Consider the following 18908-nt stretch of genomic DNA (forward strand, 5'->3'; position numbering starts at 1 on the left):
ACCTTGCTCCAATCCACCCCCTCCTGCCCCTTCTCTTTCTTCTGGGTGGCTCAGAGCCTTATCTCGCTGTCCTCCCTGCCCCAGTTGATGTCTTGCTCCCTTCCCTCCCTCTGCCTCTCCTGTGCTCGGCGATCCGATCCTCTGAAATGCTCATCTCTTCTCCCTGCCTTCGCTTCTAAAGGCCGCAGCTGCTCCTCACTTACACTCTGCTTCCCCCAGCCGCTTCCAGGCTATTTTCTCTTCCCTTCCCGTCCCTACTGCAGAGCCCTTTCTTCCCCTTGGTCTCTTTTAAGTGAACATGGGGATCAGAGAACTGTAGAATCAGAGTCACAAGGGACAGAGCTGGCATCCCCCTGACAGTCCCATCTGAGTCAGAAGCAGCCTTCTTTTATCCTGTGTACTAATGGCTGCTCTTCTGTTTCTCCCTATAGCAGAAAGGGCTGGGGAGAAGAAACAAAGGGTTAGGGCTCCCACCATGCATCCTCACCAACACCATCCATTTCTCTCTTGTCTCTGTACACACACATGCACACGTGCATAGAAGCACACACATCTGCATGTGTGCACACACACACAGGCATGCACATGCTCACACAATCCTTCAAAGTGTACTCCATGCAAATGTGTGTGTTCCCAGGCTCCACTATGGCACAGAGCTTCTCCTCCAGCTTCCTGTTCCCTTCCACCCAGGCTGATCTGCTCTTCACACCCCCAGGGCACTAGAATACACAGTCGCAGTTTGAGGTGTCAAGGAGGGACAGTGGCAGTGGGGTTCCTCTCCTCAGGGGCAACTCTTGGAAATGGGAAGGGCAGCAGTGGTTCAGCAGTCGATGGATCAGGAAGCTGTTTTCAAGCCAGCTCTTGATAGATAGATCAATACATCTATCAATCCATTCTCCATGCTCTTGGCTTCTCTCTGGGCCACTGGGCAAGGCAGCTTCAAGCACAGGAAATCAAGCCAGAAAACCAACGCAGCCCTGCAGAGACACCCCGGAAGCTGTCAAACAATGACTCTAACATTCCGTATTTTCAGCCAGTACGTCTCCAAACACTTGACAGAATCCAGAATGCTGCTTGCCTTGTAGCTGGGGAAACAGAGGTTATAGCCAAGTAGGCCCCGAGGGATCTGTAAAAATCCACTCTGCCTTTCTCCATGTTGGAGACACTCTCTCCTGTCAGGCACAGGGAAGAAGATTGCTACCGAAAGAGCATTCACTGGAGGAGAAGTCTCAACTGGCCTTGCTCTGGCAGGGACTCTCTCGTGCTGCTGCTGCTGCCGTCCTTGCCTGTTTCCTGCTCAGACTTGCTTGGTGCCTGTGGGCCTGGATGGGCTCCACATTAATTCCTAATACAGCAGTGGGAGAATGGGTGGCGTGCTGCCCTATGAACCCTCCTGGTGCGTGGGGTGTGCAGGTAAATCCCAACGTGCCCCACCAAGTCCAGCTCCACCCTGCTGTTCATTGGCAGAGGCAGGGGTGCAATCTCTGCTTAGCTGCTTTTGGGAAAACTCCCAAGCCAGGGAGGAAGTGGGGAGAGATCAAAAAAGTTCCATGTCATCCCCCTGCCTGTGTGTCCTGCTTCCCCCTCTGCACACCCCTGGGAGGAGCCAACAAAGAAGTCAGTATCATTCTCCACCTGTGTCCCTTTCAGATCAATTCATTAACCAACTTCACTGCCAATAAATACTATTGTAAACTGTGTACATACATAGGCATACTTATAGATGCTGTTCAGACACGGCACACATACACACGCACACCCATGTGCTCTCTCATGGATACGTAGTTATGTAGTCCAGCTCTTGTTCTTTGCTCCCTCTCTGACGGGACAAAAGCCCCCGTCCCCAAATGGTTCATCTCATCATGGGTGCCACGTAGTTGGCCGGAAAGAGGCCCAGTTTGTTGTTCAGGAAGCCGGTCCACCAGCAGGGGTTGGAGCTGTCTAGGACCTCGACCACCTCTCCAGTGCGGAATCCCAGCTCGTCGTCCTCCAGGGCTTCAAAGTCGTACAGAGCTCGGGCCCACCGCACGCGCTGTGAGGAAGACACAAAGATGGTTTCCTGAGCTGCAGCTGGCCCGGTGGGGCTTTGGGCTGCCACTGTGACATAGAGGACCTCTGAGGCTCCCCTTACACCTGCATGCATGACCTGAGCATGAGGCTGCCAGAATTCCCTGGCTGCTGCTGCTTTTTTCTTTATTACAATACTGGGGATTGAACCCACTGAGCTACACTGAGAGATCTTTTTTTATTTTTTGTGCCAAGACAGTATCTCATCAAGTTGCTAAATTTGTCCAGGTTGGGCTCAAACTTGAGGCTCTCCTGCCTCAGACTCCCAGAATGCTGAGATTATAGGCATTTGCCACAATTCTCAGCTCTCAGCTTGATTTTTAAGACCCAGGGCTTTCGTTGTGTACACGCTATGCTAGGGACCAAAGCCAGGGCTTTTGTATGCTAGGCAAGAGCTCTACCACTGAGCTACCTCCCCAGCCCAGGATTGAGACATTTTACAGACAGAAATATTTCCCTCTAGGGCCTCAAGGGAATCCTTGAGACCTACTAACTTCATCAAAGGTGCTATTTTTATTTTCTTCAGGTGACACACAGAATGGCAACATTCCCGAAAGAACCTCCTCTGAGTTTAGTTTGATCAAGTCCCTAGTCAAGATGGATGACAAGGATAAAGGCCACCAATCTCCCGTTGCCAGAACCAGACACAAGATATATGAGAGCAGGGCCAGGCTGACAGCCAAACTGAGAACAACAGCCTGGCGGGCTCCCTGCTCCCAGCTCATGCGGCCCACTTACCCCTGCCACTTGGAGCTGGACTGGGTCTGTGTGTCTCCGGTGCATGAGAGCTGCGCTCATCTCGCTGCTCATACCCATGCCACAGTGCCCGTCGTTTATGTCCAGGCTGCATCCACGGCGGTCCTAGAGACACATGACAGGGATTCATCACCCTACTTTCAGGGGCGTCTCCTACATCCCCCCCTCCTGCATAAGCCCTGGCTGATGAAGAAGGGAGGGAGGAGCAAGACAGAGATGACCGGGGCTTAATTTATTTAATTAAGAAATATTGGAGCCAGGGATTTAGCTCAGTGGCATAAATGCCTGGCTGGCAAGTGCAAGGTCATGAGTTTGATCCCCAGTACAAAAAAAAAATTTACTAAAGGGAGTCTCATGCTCTCGTGTCATAGGCATGCAATCAGTGTATAAGTTCTTTTTTCTGATATTAAAAAAAGAAATATTTACGAGGCACTTAGCCTATGGCATTGGGCCAGCCACTGGGGCTGTATTGCTAGAAAGAGAAGTCCTCTTCCCCCAGGCAGCTTCCTTTGAAGGGGCTACAATGCACGAGAAAGTGCCCACGAGCAGTCAGAGGTGGAGTGGTCTGCCTGGGTAAATCAGGGCAGGCTTCAGAGAGAATGTGGTACCTGAACTCCAGCTGCAGAGGTGAAGGTGACTGGCTGGGGCAAGTCCAGTACTCTAGGAGGCTGAGGAAGGAGGCTGGAAAGTTCAAGCTCAGCCTGGGCAATTTAATAGCTTTTTGAGATCTTGTCTCAAAATACACAAAAGTATAAAAGAAGCTCAGGGCAAAGGCCCTGCATTCAATCCCAGAAACACACACACATACAGCGTGTTTGAAGGGGAGGACTGGTCAGGCAAGGACCCTTCAGGCAGAGGCAACAGCTTATAAAAAGCCAGAGACAAGGAAGAAAGGCAGTGAGCCATTCAGGGAACAAAAGGTGGCCGGTGCTGCTGAGATGTGTGTGTGTGTGCGTGTGTGTGTGTGTGTGTGTGTGTGTGTGTGTATGGAGGGAGCAGGTGGCCGCAGATGAGGCTGGGGGAGTAGATGCAGGCAGCTCACAAAAGACTATGCATGCCCTGCTAAGGAATGTAGGAATGATGTTATCAGGCTGTATTGTCCATCTCAGTAAGCCACCTGAAATCCCATCTGGAACTTGCAAGAGGTAAATAAATAAGCAAGGCTCCAGTGCAGGTACTAATCCTCTTTTTCTTTTCTGCTTATAGATCTTCACAGCCAGATGGGTTAAGGGGCATACACAGGTATGGAGTTCCACTGATAGGAAAATGAAGCAACTATTCACTGAGCCCTCAGAGAGAGAGAGAGAGAGAAAGAGAGAGAGAGAGAGAGAGAGAGAGAGAGAGATAGTGTGTGTGTGTGTGTTTGTGTGTGTGTGTGTGTGTGTGTGTGTGTGTGTGTGTGTATTTAGGCAAGGACCCACTTAGTTCACAGAGATCTCTTTGCCAAGGGCACTTTCCATATTTTGGCCATCTTGGAGGGGAGCGGGCTGCAGAATCTCCTTCATGAACTCTGCGAGACTCCAAGAGACCCAGCCAGGCCTGAGACCTCGCTCTCCTCCCATGAGCTTCGGGGAGGGCAGATCCTCCTTCCCAACTCACCAGGGACCACTTCTTTCCTTCCAGATACCTGGTTAAAATGCTGGTGTTGCAGGTAGCGCTGCTGGGGGAGTGGCTGTGGCCCCGGGGTGAAGTGCTGGGGCAGCTGCTGGTGCTGGTGGCTCTGGGAGGGAGGCGGAGGTGGATGGTCTGACAGCTTCCGGTTCATAGAAGGCCGAACTTCTTCCCCCACTTCTCCGCCGAGATGTGGGCCTCCCTGAGACCTCCTGTCCAAACTGTTGCCCCGGTGACCCTGGGAGAGAGAATGGAGTCTATGACGCCGATCCGTCCTCCCCACACATCTCCTCAGTCTTGTGGCAGCTTCTAGATTTTGCTCACCACCCTGGTAGGTAAGAGCTTTGCAAACGATGAGGGTGGGATAGCTCAAAGAATCACTGATTGGGACCTCTACATTGTCCAAAATGGCCTCTGCATTTTCAGATTTTTCCTAGTTTTGGGAGTTCCGGTTGAGAGATACTCTGGTTGAGAGATACTCTTTCCATGCAGGACACATTTAGTACATTTCTAGTGGTTTTGTTTTTCTCTGTGTAATCAAGCTTAAATATCCCATTTACTGACACAATGCTACCCCTTCTTATCACGTTGCTACACTGCTAGACATCCTGCCCTCCAGATAAGCTCTGCTGTTGACTTTGTGTGATTTTGAGCTGTCATTTATAGCCTGGTGACAGAGACCCCAACAGCAACATTCTGGCAGCACCATGGAAACCAAGGTTGCCACTGGGCGTGTTGGGAAGGAGCAGGGTCTTTCTACTTCCTACTGAAACAACTGGGGAATCAGAAATATCTTATTGTTATTTTTATTTAACAAATAATTACATAAAGCCTCAGGCTTTATGTTCATGCCAGCACTTTACAAATATTAACTCACTTAACCCAGTTTAATGCAATTCTCTATTGCCTCTCTTATCTCTAAAAGCACATCCCAGTAGGTTAATACCTCTGTCCATTTCCTGTTTAAAATAATTCACAAACTTTTGTTGGCCTTTGTTTCCCTTTCTGAACTTCTGTGTGCACTGGGTGGAGATGTCCTTTCCTCCTTCAATTGTAATTTCTCAGTGTTTAAAACAGCTGGTGGTTTGGAAGGGAGGGTTTTCTTCTCCCCACCAAAGCTCTTCAAATAACCTATTCCTAGGACTTCTGCTATTCTAATCAAGGCTTCTTCCTATAATACTTGTCTCTTATGGCATGTTTTCTCCTTTTAGAAATAGTTTTTATATTGTGTGTGTGCACACATGCGTGGATATTCACCTACAGGAGGCAGATTACCATTTCCTAGCTGCCTACTGTGAACCAGATTCTGTGGTAGGGTTGTGGCTATGTTATATTTAACCTCTGCAAGAGCCCAGTGAAGGAGATTATTATTGTTCTCTCTATTATATCTATGAGAAAACTGATACTCAAGAAGGTTTCTTCACTTGAATAAGTAGTATAGGTAGTTACTGATTGAATCAGTATTTAACTGATGCATTTCTTTTTCTTTTTCCCCTTCCAACTTCTTTTTGGGAACTACCAACAATTCCAAGAGCAAGATTTCCAGGACTGGTTTTCCCCTCCAATGTCCCACTGGTCCCAACCTAAGGTGGTCACAAAGCTCCACCGTGGTCCTGACCCTTGGCTGACTCTCACATCCCTGTTTGTACCCTTGATTCCATCCTTGAGCAGTTCCTGAGCTGGGGACTACAAATGGTTATGTGGCAATGTCTAAGAATAGCAAAATAATAATACTCTGATGAGAGCAAATATTATGCAATAGTTGCAATGATTGGAGATGATGGAGAAGGTGGGGTATATTATACTCTCTTACCCTCCTAACTTCCTGTGAGATAGACGTACTTTTATCCCCGTTTTATGGATGGGAAATTAAGGATCAGAGAACCTTCCAAAGTGTCATAGCCAGAAAGTATGAAACCAGGATTAAAAATGAGACCTGACCTCAGAGTTATCCAGCCTTTGGGAATACTCAGCAGATTTGCTGGTCAAATGCATTTTCTTGGTGATTTATGTAGGAATTTGCACTGCCTGAAATCTCTAGGTCAAGATTGATTGCTGGGCCACTAGCATACCTTATCTTCACGGATTCTGTCCCTCAGGAAGATCTGCTTCTGTTTGGAGATGGAATTTGTCCTGTAGTAGTCCACCAGTTTATTTAGCGATGGGAACTTCTCAGTCCACAGGAAGTAATTACCCTTGTTGTCTCGCATGACCTTGAAGTGCTGAACATCATCCTCGTGTCTAGAGATCAAGGCAAATCCAAGCTGCACGTTACACACTAGCAATGACTCTGCCTCCAAGGCTGTTTGCACCAGGGATGGCAGAGTTCTCTTTGGGCAGGAGATGTAGATGTGGATACTTTGCCCATCACTGCTGGTCTAGCCAAGCTTTAGCAGGAGGTTTGTGGGAGGGACTACTTGAGACTCTGGCTACAGGACAGGGATTTTTACACTAGCAGAAGGTAATCAGATGAGCTGGAATCTCTCTTGGAAAGTGGAGCCAACATTTACCAGAAAAAAAAATATTCCAAATGCCTTAAAGACCAAAACATCAAAGACTTTTGGATAACATTTATTTGAAACATGGAAACACCTGGGTCCTGTACTATAGACTTGGCAGTTGGAGGGATTTTAAAGCCCCTATTATCTTTTTAAAATTTTTTATTAAGACCTTACTTTGCATTGTGTTCTCAAAGCCCATAAGCTGGCCCTGGCCACTAAGAAGCCACTCTTCCCTAAGGAAGACGCATGTCTCTCTACAGAAAGAAGATTTCTTGATCTTAGTTTCTATGTTGCACAAATAAGATTATAAAACATTTTGATATTTGGTCGGGAAAAAGGCATTATACGGAATTGTAGACTTGAATTGGGAAAGACAGTGGAGACTGGTTAACCTTAGTTGTTGGAACTCAGAGAGGTGCAAGGGCTCGGTCAAGGGCATTGTGAGAGACTGGCAGAGATGAGGCAAAAACCGTGGCTCTCTGATTCCAGTCTGCTCGGCTTGCCCTGTCATCCTGTGTAGACATGCTAATTTCTTTTTGGTCAGCACCTTCTGATAGCAGTCTGAAATCAAATGATAGAACACATTTGTACCAGGGAAATTGGATTTTATCCATCTAGAAAGGGGGAACTGGGCTTATTGGCTTGTCTTTGACACTAAGTCATTCTCTCTTGGACATAAATTTTATTTTTCAGACAGATATACATATGTACTGGGGATATAGCTCAGCGGCATGCCCACCTGCCTGGCAAGCCCAAGGTCCTGAGTTGGATTCCCGGTACAAAAAAAACCAAGCCAAACAAACAAACTGATGTACATTTATATCTAAAGATACACCATTTCATCCACATCTCCTAGTCACAGAAGGCAGAAAGTGAAACATTAACTCCTTCACTTTCATAAGCTTCAACAATGGATGATCTGGGCTCTATGGGCAGAGAATGACCATTGACTCAAATCCTTCACGTCACACAAAAAAGGGTGTGCATAAATGCAGGGCTCCGGATCCCAAAGCCTACAGTTTCCTTGGCAAGTACTAAGTAATAGAACTACCATGCACCCTAATACCAAGCCCATGACAGAAAGCAGACATAAAAATAAATGCAAGTGATTCTGCTTTGGACTATGTTTCTACAGAAGACACACAGAGATTATGGTAATGATCACACAACCAGAGGCTGCAGTGCCTCAGCACCAGGGTGACTTCGGCAGAAGTCAATGCTGACTGCTCTGTAGAGTTCATTTCAATCAAGAAAATATAAACCTTAATCCCTTGCTGAAAAAGTCAGGATCATAGCTATGCAAACCACAGGCACACGAGGTGCCCGTCAATCTAACAAATTGCTCGGTCCAGTTAGTAACTGAGGTCCTTAAAAAGCAAGTTTGATGTTTTAGGTTTACTAACAGAGCAAAATTTCATTAATTAAGAACTAATACATTTAGCTTTTGTGATATTTTCATTTGGGGATTAAGCCGATGCTTGCCACCGCCCAAAGTATAGAAAAGAGAGTTTCAATTCAGGAAAATTAATAATGGTAATGCTAAAGAGATCAGGCTAGCCAGGTGAGAGATGATGCATGCTGTTAAAGCCTGTCAGGAGGCTGAGACAGAAAGGTTTCATTATTTGTAAGACCTTCTTCCCAATATTCAAAAAATATCCATTCTTATTAAATAGTAAAATAGTCACAGTTTATTATCTGAGGTTGGATTTCTGTGCTTGAAGCAGTAAAGCTTTGCACATTTTAATATCATTGAATTGTCCAGACCAGCATTTCCTGCCAATGAATTGTACAGGTTGCCAGGACTTCCTGTCTGCTGTCACTTCTATTTCTTTTACTTTCATGTGTGGTCACCAAGTGTGACTTGCAATCCTTCACATGCTGACCTCATGTACTGTGTTCAGACCTCGGGCCTCAGTTTGGGGCTGTGTCATGTCTGTGCCTCGACTGAGTCACTTCCTCCCTCGTGTGGCACAGGAGTGACATTTTGCAGTTACAGTCCCCCCACCTGGGCCCTCCTCTGCTGCGCTCTGTTGTTCTCGGTTTCTCTGCCCCAGAATGTGTGGTATCCACTTTGCTTTGTATTCAGCTACACAAATACCAAACAGCAATGAGCTGGGATTTCTACTTTTCTCTGACCCTTCTGCAGCTGGGTATCAGTAGTAACAGAAAAGGTTAAGATTTAAATCCCCGGATGGAAATGGTCAAGTGGAGCTCTCTTTTCATTTCCTCCCCTCCTCCCTTCCACACATACGCCTTGATCATCTATACTGTGGCAGGCTCTGTCATGAGCACAAAGAGGAAGGAAATAAAAATCCTGCACTCCCAGAAGCACCTGGGTGAGAAGGGGAAGCAGATGAACGTATGTGTGTATGCTTTTGGACACAGATCAACCAGTATACTAAGGGTTATGGATGCACGTTCTGGGAAGGAAATGGGCAGCAGCACAGTCGATAAGATGTCATCATGCTCGGTTGCCTTAATCACCATGCTTCTGATCACTGGGGCATGTTGGGGAAGTCACCTCCTGGCTTCAGCAGTCTGGGCAGTTAGAGGCTGGGAAGGATCAAGGTGGTGTTGGGAGTGGCCAGTACCTGACGGAGATGGAGAAGTCCCCTGGGGAGCTCTGGCTGGCCCGGATGATGAAGAAACCAACCTCCTTGCCCATAAGTAAGTTCTCTGCCTGGTGTCTGGAGAGGCCTTCGTGAAACCACCTATCCGGGAAGACAGGACAAGAGGATCTTGATGAGATGCATGATGCTGAGGGGGAAAGTGAGAAGGGGTGACCCAACACAGGGAGGCTGCGGACTCGTTCAGTTGGGAGCAGATAAACTGGGGTGGGGGTAGGGTGGGGAATTCAGGTGCTTTCTGAAACTCAACAATAGCTCTAATAGTGCAAAAGCCCGTGCGTGTTCCTCCTGACTTGCCCTCCTTTGTTCCTTCCCTACAGGAGAACACTCTGGAAAACTTGAATCATGCAAACGTGCCACTGCACCAAAACAGGGCCGTAGGGGAGTGACTCACTTTGGGAAGCAGCTGCCTGTCCACACAGCTGTGAGGCATAGCAAAGACCTACAGGACAGATGATGCACAGGCAGGAAGGGGCCACTGTAGGTACTGAGGCCACCTGGGCAGCTGGCTGGGGAGCACTTGGGACCTTACTCCAGGCCAAGATTTTAGTGGCCCAGAGACCACCCCAGGGAGCACTGGGGGAGAATGACACTCTGCGGCTCCCTGGGCCTTGTGGAGTATGAGGGAACTCTGCTCAGGGTTCAGATCAGAGGGTGCAGAGGCACCCAGGGGGTCACATGCAGGCTTGGAGATGATTCAGACTGGCAGCAGTTGGTGAGTGCATCTATATAGGCACCTCCTTTGGATTCTCTTGTGGACAATTCCTTGGGCTCCTGACACACACACATGCGCACACACATACATACACACACACACACACATACCCATCCAAGCTGAAAGTCAGCTTTACCAAGGAAAATAATAAACAAGAGACTGGATTTTCCAAAGTGGAAAATGGGCAGCAGGCTCTGGAATGTTGCTGCACACAGCCTGGTAGTGTGAAAAAGTCAAACACTTGTGCAGGGCCACAACCTTCAGGCGGGAGGTCAGAAACTTCCCCCAACCACAGAAAAGCGAAACAGGTGTTTGCAGTCACTCAGAGGGCAAACGTGGGGCAGTAGCATAGTGCTTCAAGGTGGCTGCACTAAGTGCCCCCCCAATACATTGTTTCTGTCTTTTTTTTTTTTTTTTTGAGACATCTCATTATGTAAAGCACGCTGGCCTTGAGCTCACTATGGAGCCCAGGTTGGCCTTGAACTTGCAATCCTTCTGCCTCAGCCTCCCAAGCACTGGGATGACAGCAGCCAGAGCTCAAAGAAAACATTTCACAAGAGGTAACACCAGGCAGTTAGGAGGTTTTAGAAAATATATCTGTTCTTGAACTGGAATTGAATAAGTGATTTTTTCCAAGACTCTCAAAAAGGCCCACATACTATATATTAGTGGCCAGTTTTAATAGTCTCTATCATTCCGAAACTACTCATTTAGCAGCTTTTGTTGAACACCCACCATTGTGTCAGACCTTCTGAGCCCCGGTGAGCAGAACAGACAAGTCACCCCACTGTTAGGGAACTGATATGGGGGGGGATACATAATAAATTAACAGAATAATCAAATACACAGTACTCCAGAGGATGATATTCACACAGGACAAATGAAAGCTAGGAGGGGGAGCAGGGCATGAGGTCTGGGGGGTCATTTAAAGAATATGATGACAAAGACCTCTCTGAGAGGGGATATTCTAAACCTGAAGGAGAGTGGGGAGGATGAAGCAAAGGAGCCAGTGAGGTGGGAAGACCACGGGGCAGGGAGGGAGGAAGGTGGCCCCCAGCCAGATGACAACGGGTTCCAGAAGGAAGGCGAGGTCCCCAGGTTCTGCCGCACAGAGATGATAGCTAAGGACGGGCCATCGAGACTTGCAGTTCACCGTGACCTTGGTGGGAAGGTTTAGAGGCGTGCTGAGGTGTTCCGGAGAGAAAAGGAGTTGAGGAGTTGGAAATACCACACACTAACAAGTCTTAGGAAGAAATGAAGTGGGAGTCGGAAAGGGCTGGGAATTGTTTCTTCTTTGTTGATTTTTTTTCTTTTTTGGTAAGATGGGAGGAGTGCGGCATGTGTACTTGCTAGTGGGAAAGATCCAGCAGAAAGGGAAAGAAAGTGGAGGTGGGAGAGAGGAGAGAATTTCTGCTAGAAGCAGGGACAGTGCGTCCCAGACAGCTGCAGGAAGGCAGTGTCTGAGCACGGTGGCAGGGGAGGTGGATATGGCTGGGGTGGAGAGAGGCAGGGTGAAGGACGGGTCTCTTCTGGTGGGTGGGCTGCACTGTGCAGAGTTCGTGGAAACAGACCCAGGGGTGCAAGGGAGGCGGGGGCAGGGGCTGGAGGCACCGGGAAAGTACAAAGGGGTGATCTCTTCAAGGTCAGTGGTCGTTCTTCTGGCTTAGGACTGGGTGACTGACAGCGGGGCTCTACCTCTGTGGAGTCATGCACCAATGCTGATTTCCTAACAGACTTTTGCTCTTTAGGCTGGCCCCTGGCTCTGAGACAAGATTAGATCTTTATCTAACCCTTGTGGTCAATTCTTGAGACTAAGGAGACCCAATCTCGGTGTTTCATTTCCTGTTTCTGGACGGAATTTCCTCCTTCCTTCTACTGACTTCTCTCGCTGGGGTGAGCCTGCATTAAGGAAGGAGGGAGTGTCCGAAAGCCCTTCTCTGGTTAGGGGGGAGGGTAAGGCTAGGGGCCTTGCACAGCGGCTTTGGAAGTGGGGTGGCCAACAGCGCCCCCTTTGGAACGTTCAAGAACTCTGCAATCGCGATCATGATAGGTGACTTTAATTTATGAACCTATAAAAACTCAAAGTAGGTGACACATGCGCATGCTATAAACTTCAAAAGGGACTGAAATGAAATGCAAATCTCCCGCCCACCCCTGGCCTTCCGCTGTGTGGTTCTGAAGCCTCTGGAGGGGACCTCCAGAGACCAGGGTTTTGACAGTAACACGGGTATGCCTGGATAATTTTAGTGATGACTGAAAAAAATAGGGGAGCGTGTGTGGGTAGAACCATCTCAGCAGGGCTGGAAATACTTACTCAGGAAACTGGATGTCTATAAAATTTTTGGGCACGTATCCTTCCTGGCTCCCAAGCTCCGCCTTGAACCACTCCTCTTGGTTACTTAAGATCTACGGAGGACAAAGAGACAAAGACACTGCAGGGAAATATCAGAAAGCAAGAGGAGGAGCCTCTAGAGCAAAGAACATCCTCTCGGACTTAGAGGACACTGTTTGGGGACATATTTAAGGACGGCTGCTGCAGGAGGTACCTCAGCAGAAAGGGAGGAATGCCACCCACTCATGACCCTCCACCAGCGCTTGGCCTTCCAAACGCAGCGTTCAGGGACTTTCCTGAATCCCTTTCTCCTTCTGTTTGGGAATTTCTTTGTTCCAGATCTTAGCAGCACCTTCAGTTCTTCAATTGGGAAGATGATGGGAAGCAAGAATGAGATTTTCTTCTCTTTCACATAATCAGGAAACTTTTAGAGATGTAATTTTTTCCAGCACATAGGTTAAAATTTAGACATCCAAGTGGGCCAGCTTTGAAAACAGTAACTGTTTTCGTTCACACTGCATTTTGCAACTAGTTGGGACAAGATTCAAAATACTTGGGATGCCTTTTGTAAACTTGCTTCTGGAGCCAGTAAAACCAAAAGTTTTGTTTTGTTACTACATGGTTCTATCCTGACTGTTACCTTGCAAGTTGTCACCTACCTCGGATCCCCATATTACTCACCACACTTGGCTCTAGGCAGCCTCTAGCTATTTCAGAAAGCGAAATTCACCGTTAAAAGAAAAATATTTGCCACCCCCACAGAGAACGTTTCTAATGTATGTGACACGGATCTGAACAAAAATTCTAATGAGGATGGAAGGCAGCAGAACCTCGGCGATGCCAGTGAGCCGCTGTGTTAACCATCCAGGAGGCCCCTCTGCTTCTGGGCTTCAAAAAATAACAACTGTTTCTTGTTTAAGCCATTTTTCACTTCTGTTTCTTGTAGCTAAAAAGCCTTAATGGTTCAAAGTACTAAGATAGAGAGGAAAGCAGAAGATGCACAGGAAAGACTACCTGGAAGAGAGGCCACCTGCCCAGGCAAAGTTATTCGGTGAAGGAGCCACTTCTAGGGCACAAGCGAAGGTGGTGCCTTCTGAGAACTGTGCCTCAGTATGGCTGGAGTTTCGATTGTGAAACCAGGAGCAGAAGAAGGGGAAGTTAGCAGCACCCAGGGCTTTGGGCCCACTTTGAAGAGTTTGGATTTTCTTTTGACAATTTAGGGGGAGCCATGAAAAGATTTAAAGCAGGGATATAGCATTGAGAAGGGCGTTAAGAGGTCTGTACCGGAGCATGGAGGGGCAGGAGGTGGGGTAACCAAGGGGAGGAACTAGAGGCAGTTGGGCATAGCTCCTCGGACAAGAGGTGATGGGGCCAGAGCTTAGAGGAGGTGAGGACATATTTCAGAGGAATCAGAGAACAAAATGGGCAGGATTTTGTGACCATTCTGGGGAGCCAAGGAAGAAGGAGATTCTGGGAGGACTCTGGGTTTATAGCTTAGGAGACAGAGTGGGTGATGAGAGCTTTACAGAAATAGAAAGTAGGAGGAGGAGCTGGAAGGACTCATGGTCTTCAGATTGTACTCAGATGGTTTAGAGTGGAATCCAACTAAGAAGAGAAGCCCAGTGAGCCGCTGATGTGTGTGCTGGACTCAGGAGAGAGAGGGGCCTGGAGACCAGGAGTGTAGGCTCACCCAAGAGCGGGTAGATTTAGATTCATGAGCCCCAGGGGTTTCTTCCTCCCAGAGAAAAAGCTAGGAGGAGAACTGCAGAGAGCTCCATGCAGTTATGAAGAGAAGCAGTGATGACCTAGTTCTAAGATCACTCCTGCGATGGAAGGAAGCAGAGAGCGCTGAGTGTGGATGAGAAGACCTCATTTCTAGCTTGGCTTTGTCACTAGCTGTGTGACACGGGACAAGTGAATTAGCCATCTGGAAAACAGGGAAAAAAATAACCCCCAACACCTCACAGAGCTGACATGAGGGTCAAATAAGTCCTGGTACCTGAAAGTCCCTGAAAGCATATGTTCTTTTTTTAAAAATATAATTCTCTCAACTGTGATATCCTTGTGGGGGAGGACTCCAGCTCTGAAGGACACTGGAAGGGTTTACAGTTCTCTAAAGCATTATGTACGTATGTTTTGAATTCGTCATTTGTTCTGAGGAAATAAAAGTGTGTCCCATATTTGAGTTTGAGAACTGCTGAGAACAGAAAACTTTCTAGCTTCTTACATGCAGTGTGACTACTGTTGGTCTCACTAAGAACGTGTGGGTACGTGCATGCTGTCGGGGCGACGGGGAAGCAGAATATCTAGGTCAGAGGAAGAGCCAGGAAATGCAGCGGCAGTGCCTCACATTCAGTTGAGAACATGTGAATACTTCCCTCGTGCCACTGCTCCTGGGTTCATAACTTTGGAATTCCTTTCTCCCAAATGTGGTGTTTGGCCAGGTAGCAAATGTCAAATGCAAAGACAGAAGGGGCCTTCTTTGGAAATTGGCTTATTATAGTACTAACCGCACTTCATCCTTGTTCGCTGACCTGAACCAGCTGTAATTTTAGTAATCATGGCTCAGACTCACCTAACCACCTGCTTAAGAAACAGATTACCCTTAATGCCGGCCATTTGTCTCCACCACCTGGTGCTTGGTCTGCCTGAGATTGGGTTTCCAGAGAGCTGAATGACAGGCTTTTTGCGGTGTATAAAAGGCAAGGTATTTAAACAACAACAACAATAACAACAAAAAACCACCTCGTTTTCTGTAAAGTATGGGGGGGGTCCGACTGCTGTTGCATGCCCAGAGCCTTGTGCCTTCCTGCTCTCATCTCTCCCTTAATTCAGCTCTCGCTATCTCTTTATCCATCTCCTAAACCCAAGCAAGGAGTTCAGTTTAAACCCAAGAGGCTTGCACTGAAATTGCTGTATCTTGCTTCTTAAAATGTTCCCTAGGAGAATAATTTTCTGGGTTACATGGCCTGAGAATAAGTTAGACGTGGGAAGAGAAAGACCAAAAGTACAGCTAGAAAAACTTTTTTTTTAAAATTAGGTGGAATTACAGCTCTTTAGAGGCACAGCAGAAATCTGAAGTATTGAGGAAGTTAATTATATAGGATTAACTCAGTGCTTTTGGGTCACTATTTCAGAAGAAAGGGGATAGAATTGGATGCATTACTGAAACAGGTAGAAATGGAGTGGGTCAAGAGATATTTTTCTAAGTGATTGGCAAATTTCAATGGCAGATTCCAGCGTAAGTCTGGTGCTGTGTGTAGCTACCGGTATGGAGGTTTGGGACATGAAGAGTGGAGATCGTGGCTTTCCAAATGTTTCTCTCAGGAAAATAAAGATGGAATCACTTGGCAGGATTTCCCGTCCACTGCCTTGGTTAGCATTTGGTGCAGATCAGTGCCTACTAAGCACCTGCAGTTTTTGCCCAGGTGCTGGGAATACAGAGCTAAGTAAGCCCAGAGCTTGCCTCTTAAGGAACTTACAGTCTGGAGAAGCGGGTTGCTGATAAGCTAGCCACACCCATTTTTGTATTTTTCTAATGAAAATTTTACTTTTAGCACCAAAGGGTGAACAGGAGAGAAGGGTACCCCAGAGTGAATGGCTGAGGCATTTAAATATGACTTTGAAAATGATTGTGAGGATCCTGTGTGTGTTTCCCATCTCGGGATGGGAGGGGCTGACGCTGCTGTAGCCAGAGAGCCATGACATGGGCATTAATGACCATCATTTGACATTTCGGGAGCTCAGTCACATGCTCTGCATTTTTATCTTTACCACTACAGCTGTAATGGGCAAAATTTGAAAAGAGGGAGGGGGTTAGGTTTGGGATGGAATTCTAAGTGAGCATGCAGAAATGCAATTTAGCAATTAAAAAAAAATACACAATGAGTAAAGTATTTGGGGCCATGGCTTGTTTTAGATGCTGGGAAGACACAAAGATGCACCCAGCATGCTCTGCTCCCAGGGACCTAGCCAGGGGGAGGAATCCACCCATCAAACACTGGGGAGGGATGACAATGAGGCAGACATAGCCCCTGCTCTTACAGAGCTCAGGTGAGTGAGTAGGCAATGTGGAAGTGGACAATTAGGAGCCCACAGGGTCCAGGGCACAGTGAGAGATGCAACATAGAGGCACAGCCTGACTATATATAATTGTCAGGTGAGGCAAGATCATGAATGCCTGAAAATGAAGACTGTGTGTGTGTGTGTGTGTGTGTGTGTGTGTATGAAATGCTGGGGAAGAGCTGAAGAGGGATTATTTTGCTGGATGGTAGGGAAAGGGGAGGATCAATGAAGGTTCCTTGGCAGAAGTGACCAAATACTGTGTGTATATAAGGGAAAAGGGTGCTCAGAGTCTAGGGGAAAGCCTGGATAAGATGGTGTGGTGTGTTGCAGTGGAACCCGAGGTCATTATGTACACAAGGATGCACGTGAGCATGATGAGATGGGACAGGGCATGGAGGCCAGATGGTTTAGATTTCAATCAATTGGTAATGGAGAACCACTGAATGCTTTTGAGTAGTGAAATGACATGATCTGATTTGTCTTCTAGAAAAATTCTTCTGGGACTATATGTGCAATGATTGAAGGAGGAAAAGACAGGAGGCAATGAGGTCAGCCAAGGAGTTTTGGCAATATTTTGAGCCGGCAGAGGGAAGAGGAATGGATACACTGATAACATAGTGATCATTTATTGAGCATTTGCTTTGGGCCAGGACCCTGAAGGGTTGGTACTCTCTCCACTTATAGAGGAAGACGTTGAAGCTCAGAGGGGACAGGTGACTTGGCTCAAGGTCATGCAGCTGTAAATTGGAAGTCGAAACCGTTTCCAGTTTGGCTGCCAAACCCGAGCTCCTTTTTGCTGTATTGGTTTTGTAGTGAAGAAGGGGTTTGAGAGAGATTAGGAAAGGAACCTATTCAGAGCAGAGCAGAGTGTTTAGGGGTCAGACAGAGCTGCACTCAGATGCTGGTGTAGGCACAGTCTACTTATGTGACCTTGGACGTGTGATTTAATTTCCTCATCTTCAGTTTCATGTCTGTTAAATGGAGGAAAAAGTACCACCTGCCTTATGCATTTGCTGAGCTGATGAAATAATGCCTACAAACCACCCAGCCGGGTGAAAGCCCTGAATAGGAACTCAGGAGATGTTGGTTCCCGATCACCTAGTTGGTTTGGCAAGGGAAATAGAGATGGCTATAGAGGCTGCTAGCTTGGTGACCGACTCTGGTGACACTTGGAACATGGATAAGAGATGGATCTGGAAGCCCTTGAAGGCTCATGAGCAGAAGCTTTGGTCTGATGATACTATTGAAAGGTGTGGACAATTTTAGGAGCTGAAGCCTAGTGAGAAGAGGCAGGTCACTGGGAGCAGGCTTTTGAAGGTCATATATTGTCCCTAAACCTTTTTGCTTTGTCCTCTTTGTCTTTTTGCTTCTTGGTCACTACAAGGTAAGCAGCTTTGCTCCACCAATGTGTTCTGCCTCATCATGAGCCTAGAAACAATGGAGCCAGCCAACCGTGGACTGAAGCCTCTGAAACTATGGGCCAAAATAAATCTTTTCTCCTCTAAGTCGTTTTGCTTGGGTATTTTGTCACAGTAATAGGAAAACTGACAACACAGGGGGAGTAGTTTGTGTGGAAATGGGGGACAAAATGGATGTCAAGGTTTCAGGGGTTCAGCGGCTGGAGTCTTGTGGCAACATCCAGCAGGTGATTGGGACCAAAGGGAAAGGCCAGGGCTGGAGTTATCCTCCGAAGTGAGGGGGAAATCAGAGAAGGGGATGAGGTGGCTCAGAGTGAAAAGAAAAAACAAAAGGCTGAGTGCAGAACCTCAGGGAAGTTAGTGTCTCGGGCTAAAGAGGGGGAAAGGAGCTCTCAAAAGTGAGACCCAGAGTGGGGCTCAGGAAGGGAGGAAAAGGACAGGAGTGGAGAGTGACACACGAACAAGGGGAGAGAGCCTCCAGGAGAGGGGCAGTCAGCAGTCACATTCCCTGGGCGGGCTGTTAGAGGTCACATGAAGGAGGTCACTGGTGGGCTTTAGGAGGATGTCAGCAGGTGAGAGGCAGATTCCAGAGAGGAATGGGAAAGAAAATAAAGTGGAAGGTGCTCAGTATCAAGAATTTGTTCCATTTTTGGTGATAAAACATGAAAGTAGGAGCTGGTTGGGAAGCAGAGTTTTTGTTTTTTCCTTTTTCCTTTTCTAGAGAATAAGGGCAACTCAAGCAAGAGAAGTGCATTCTGTTTGTGACGGAAGATGAGGGTAGGAGCTGGCCTTGAGCCTCTTTGGAGTGGAGGATGC

General features: G+C 47.4%; 1 protein-coding gene across 2 annotated transcripts in view; it reads right to left on the minus strand.

Annotated features, from left to right (window-relative positions):
- Window positions 1–1640: 1640 nt before the first annotated feature.
- Window positions 1641–18908, minus strand: part of Grap2 (GRB2 related adaptor protein 2) — a 60802-nt gene continuing 43534 nt past the window's right edge. For both annotated transcript variants that reach the window (XM_013152928.3, XM_003470511.5), the window contains 6 exons: window positions 12592–12683; window positions 9527–9646; window positions 6507–6675; window positions 4451–4672; window positions 2806–2928; window positions 1641–2032 (listed from right to left, as the gene is read on the minus strand). In XM_013152928.3, the coding sequence (XP_013008382.2) occupies window positions 1853–2032; window positions 2806–2928; window positions 4451–4672; window positions 6507–6675; window positions 9527–9646; window positions 12592–12683 (906 nt within the window). In that variant the 3' untranslated portion in view covers window positions 1641–1852. The remainder of the gene's footprint in view (window positions 2033–2805; window positions 2929–4450; window positions 4673–6506; window positions 6676–9526; window positions 9647–12591; window positions 12684–18908) is intronic.

This window comes from Cavia porcellus, unplaced genomic scaffold, assembly GCF_034190915.1.
Source record: "Cavia porcellus strain 051 isolate PalLab524CR breed Dunkin Hartley unplaced genomic scaffold, mCavPor4.1 scaffold_40, whole genome shotgun sequence".
In the NCBI taxonomy this organism is placed as follows: domain Eukaryota; kingdom Metazoa; phylum Chordata; class Mammalia; order Rodentia; family Caviidae; genus Cavia; species Cavia porcellus.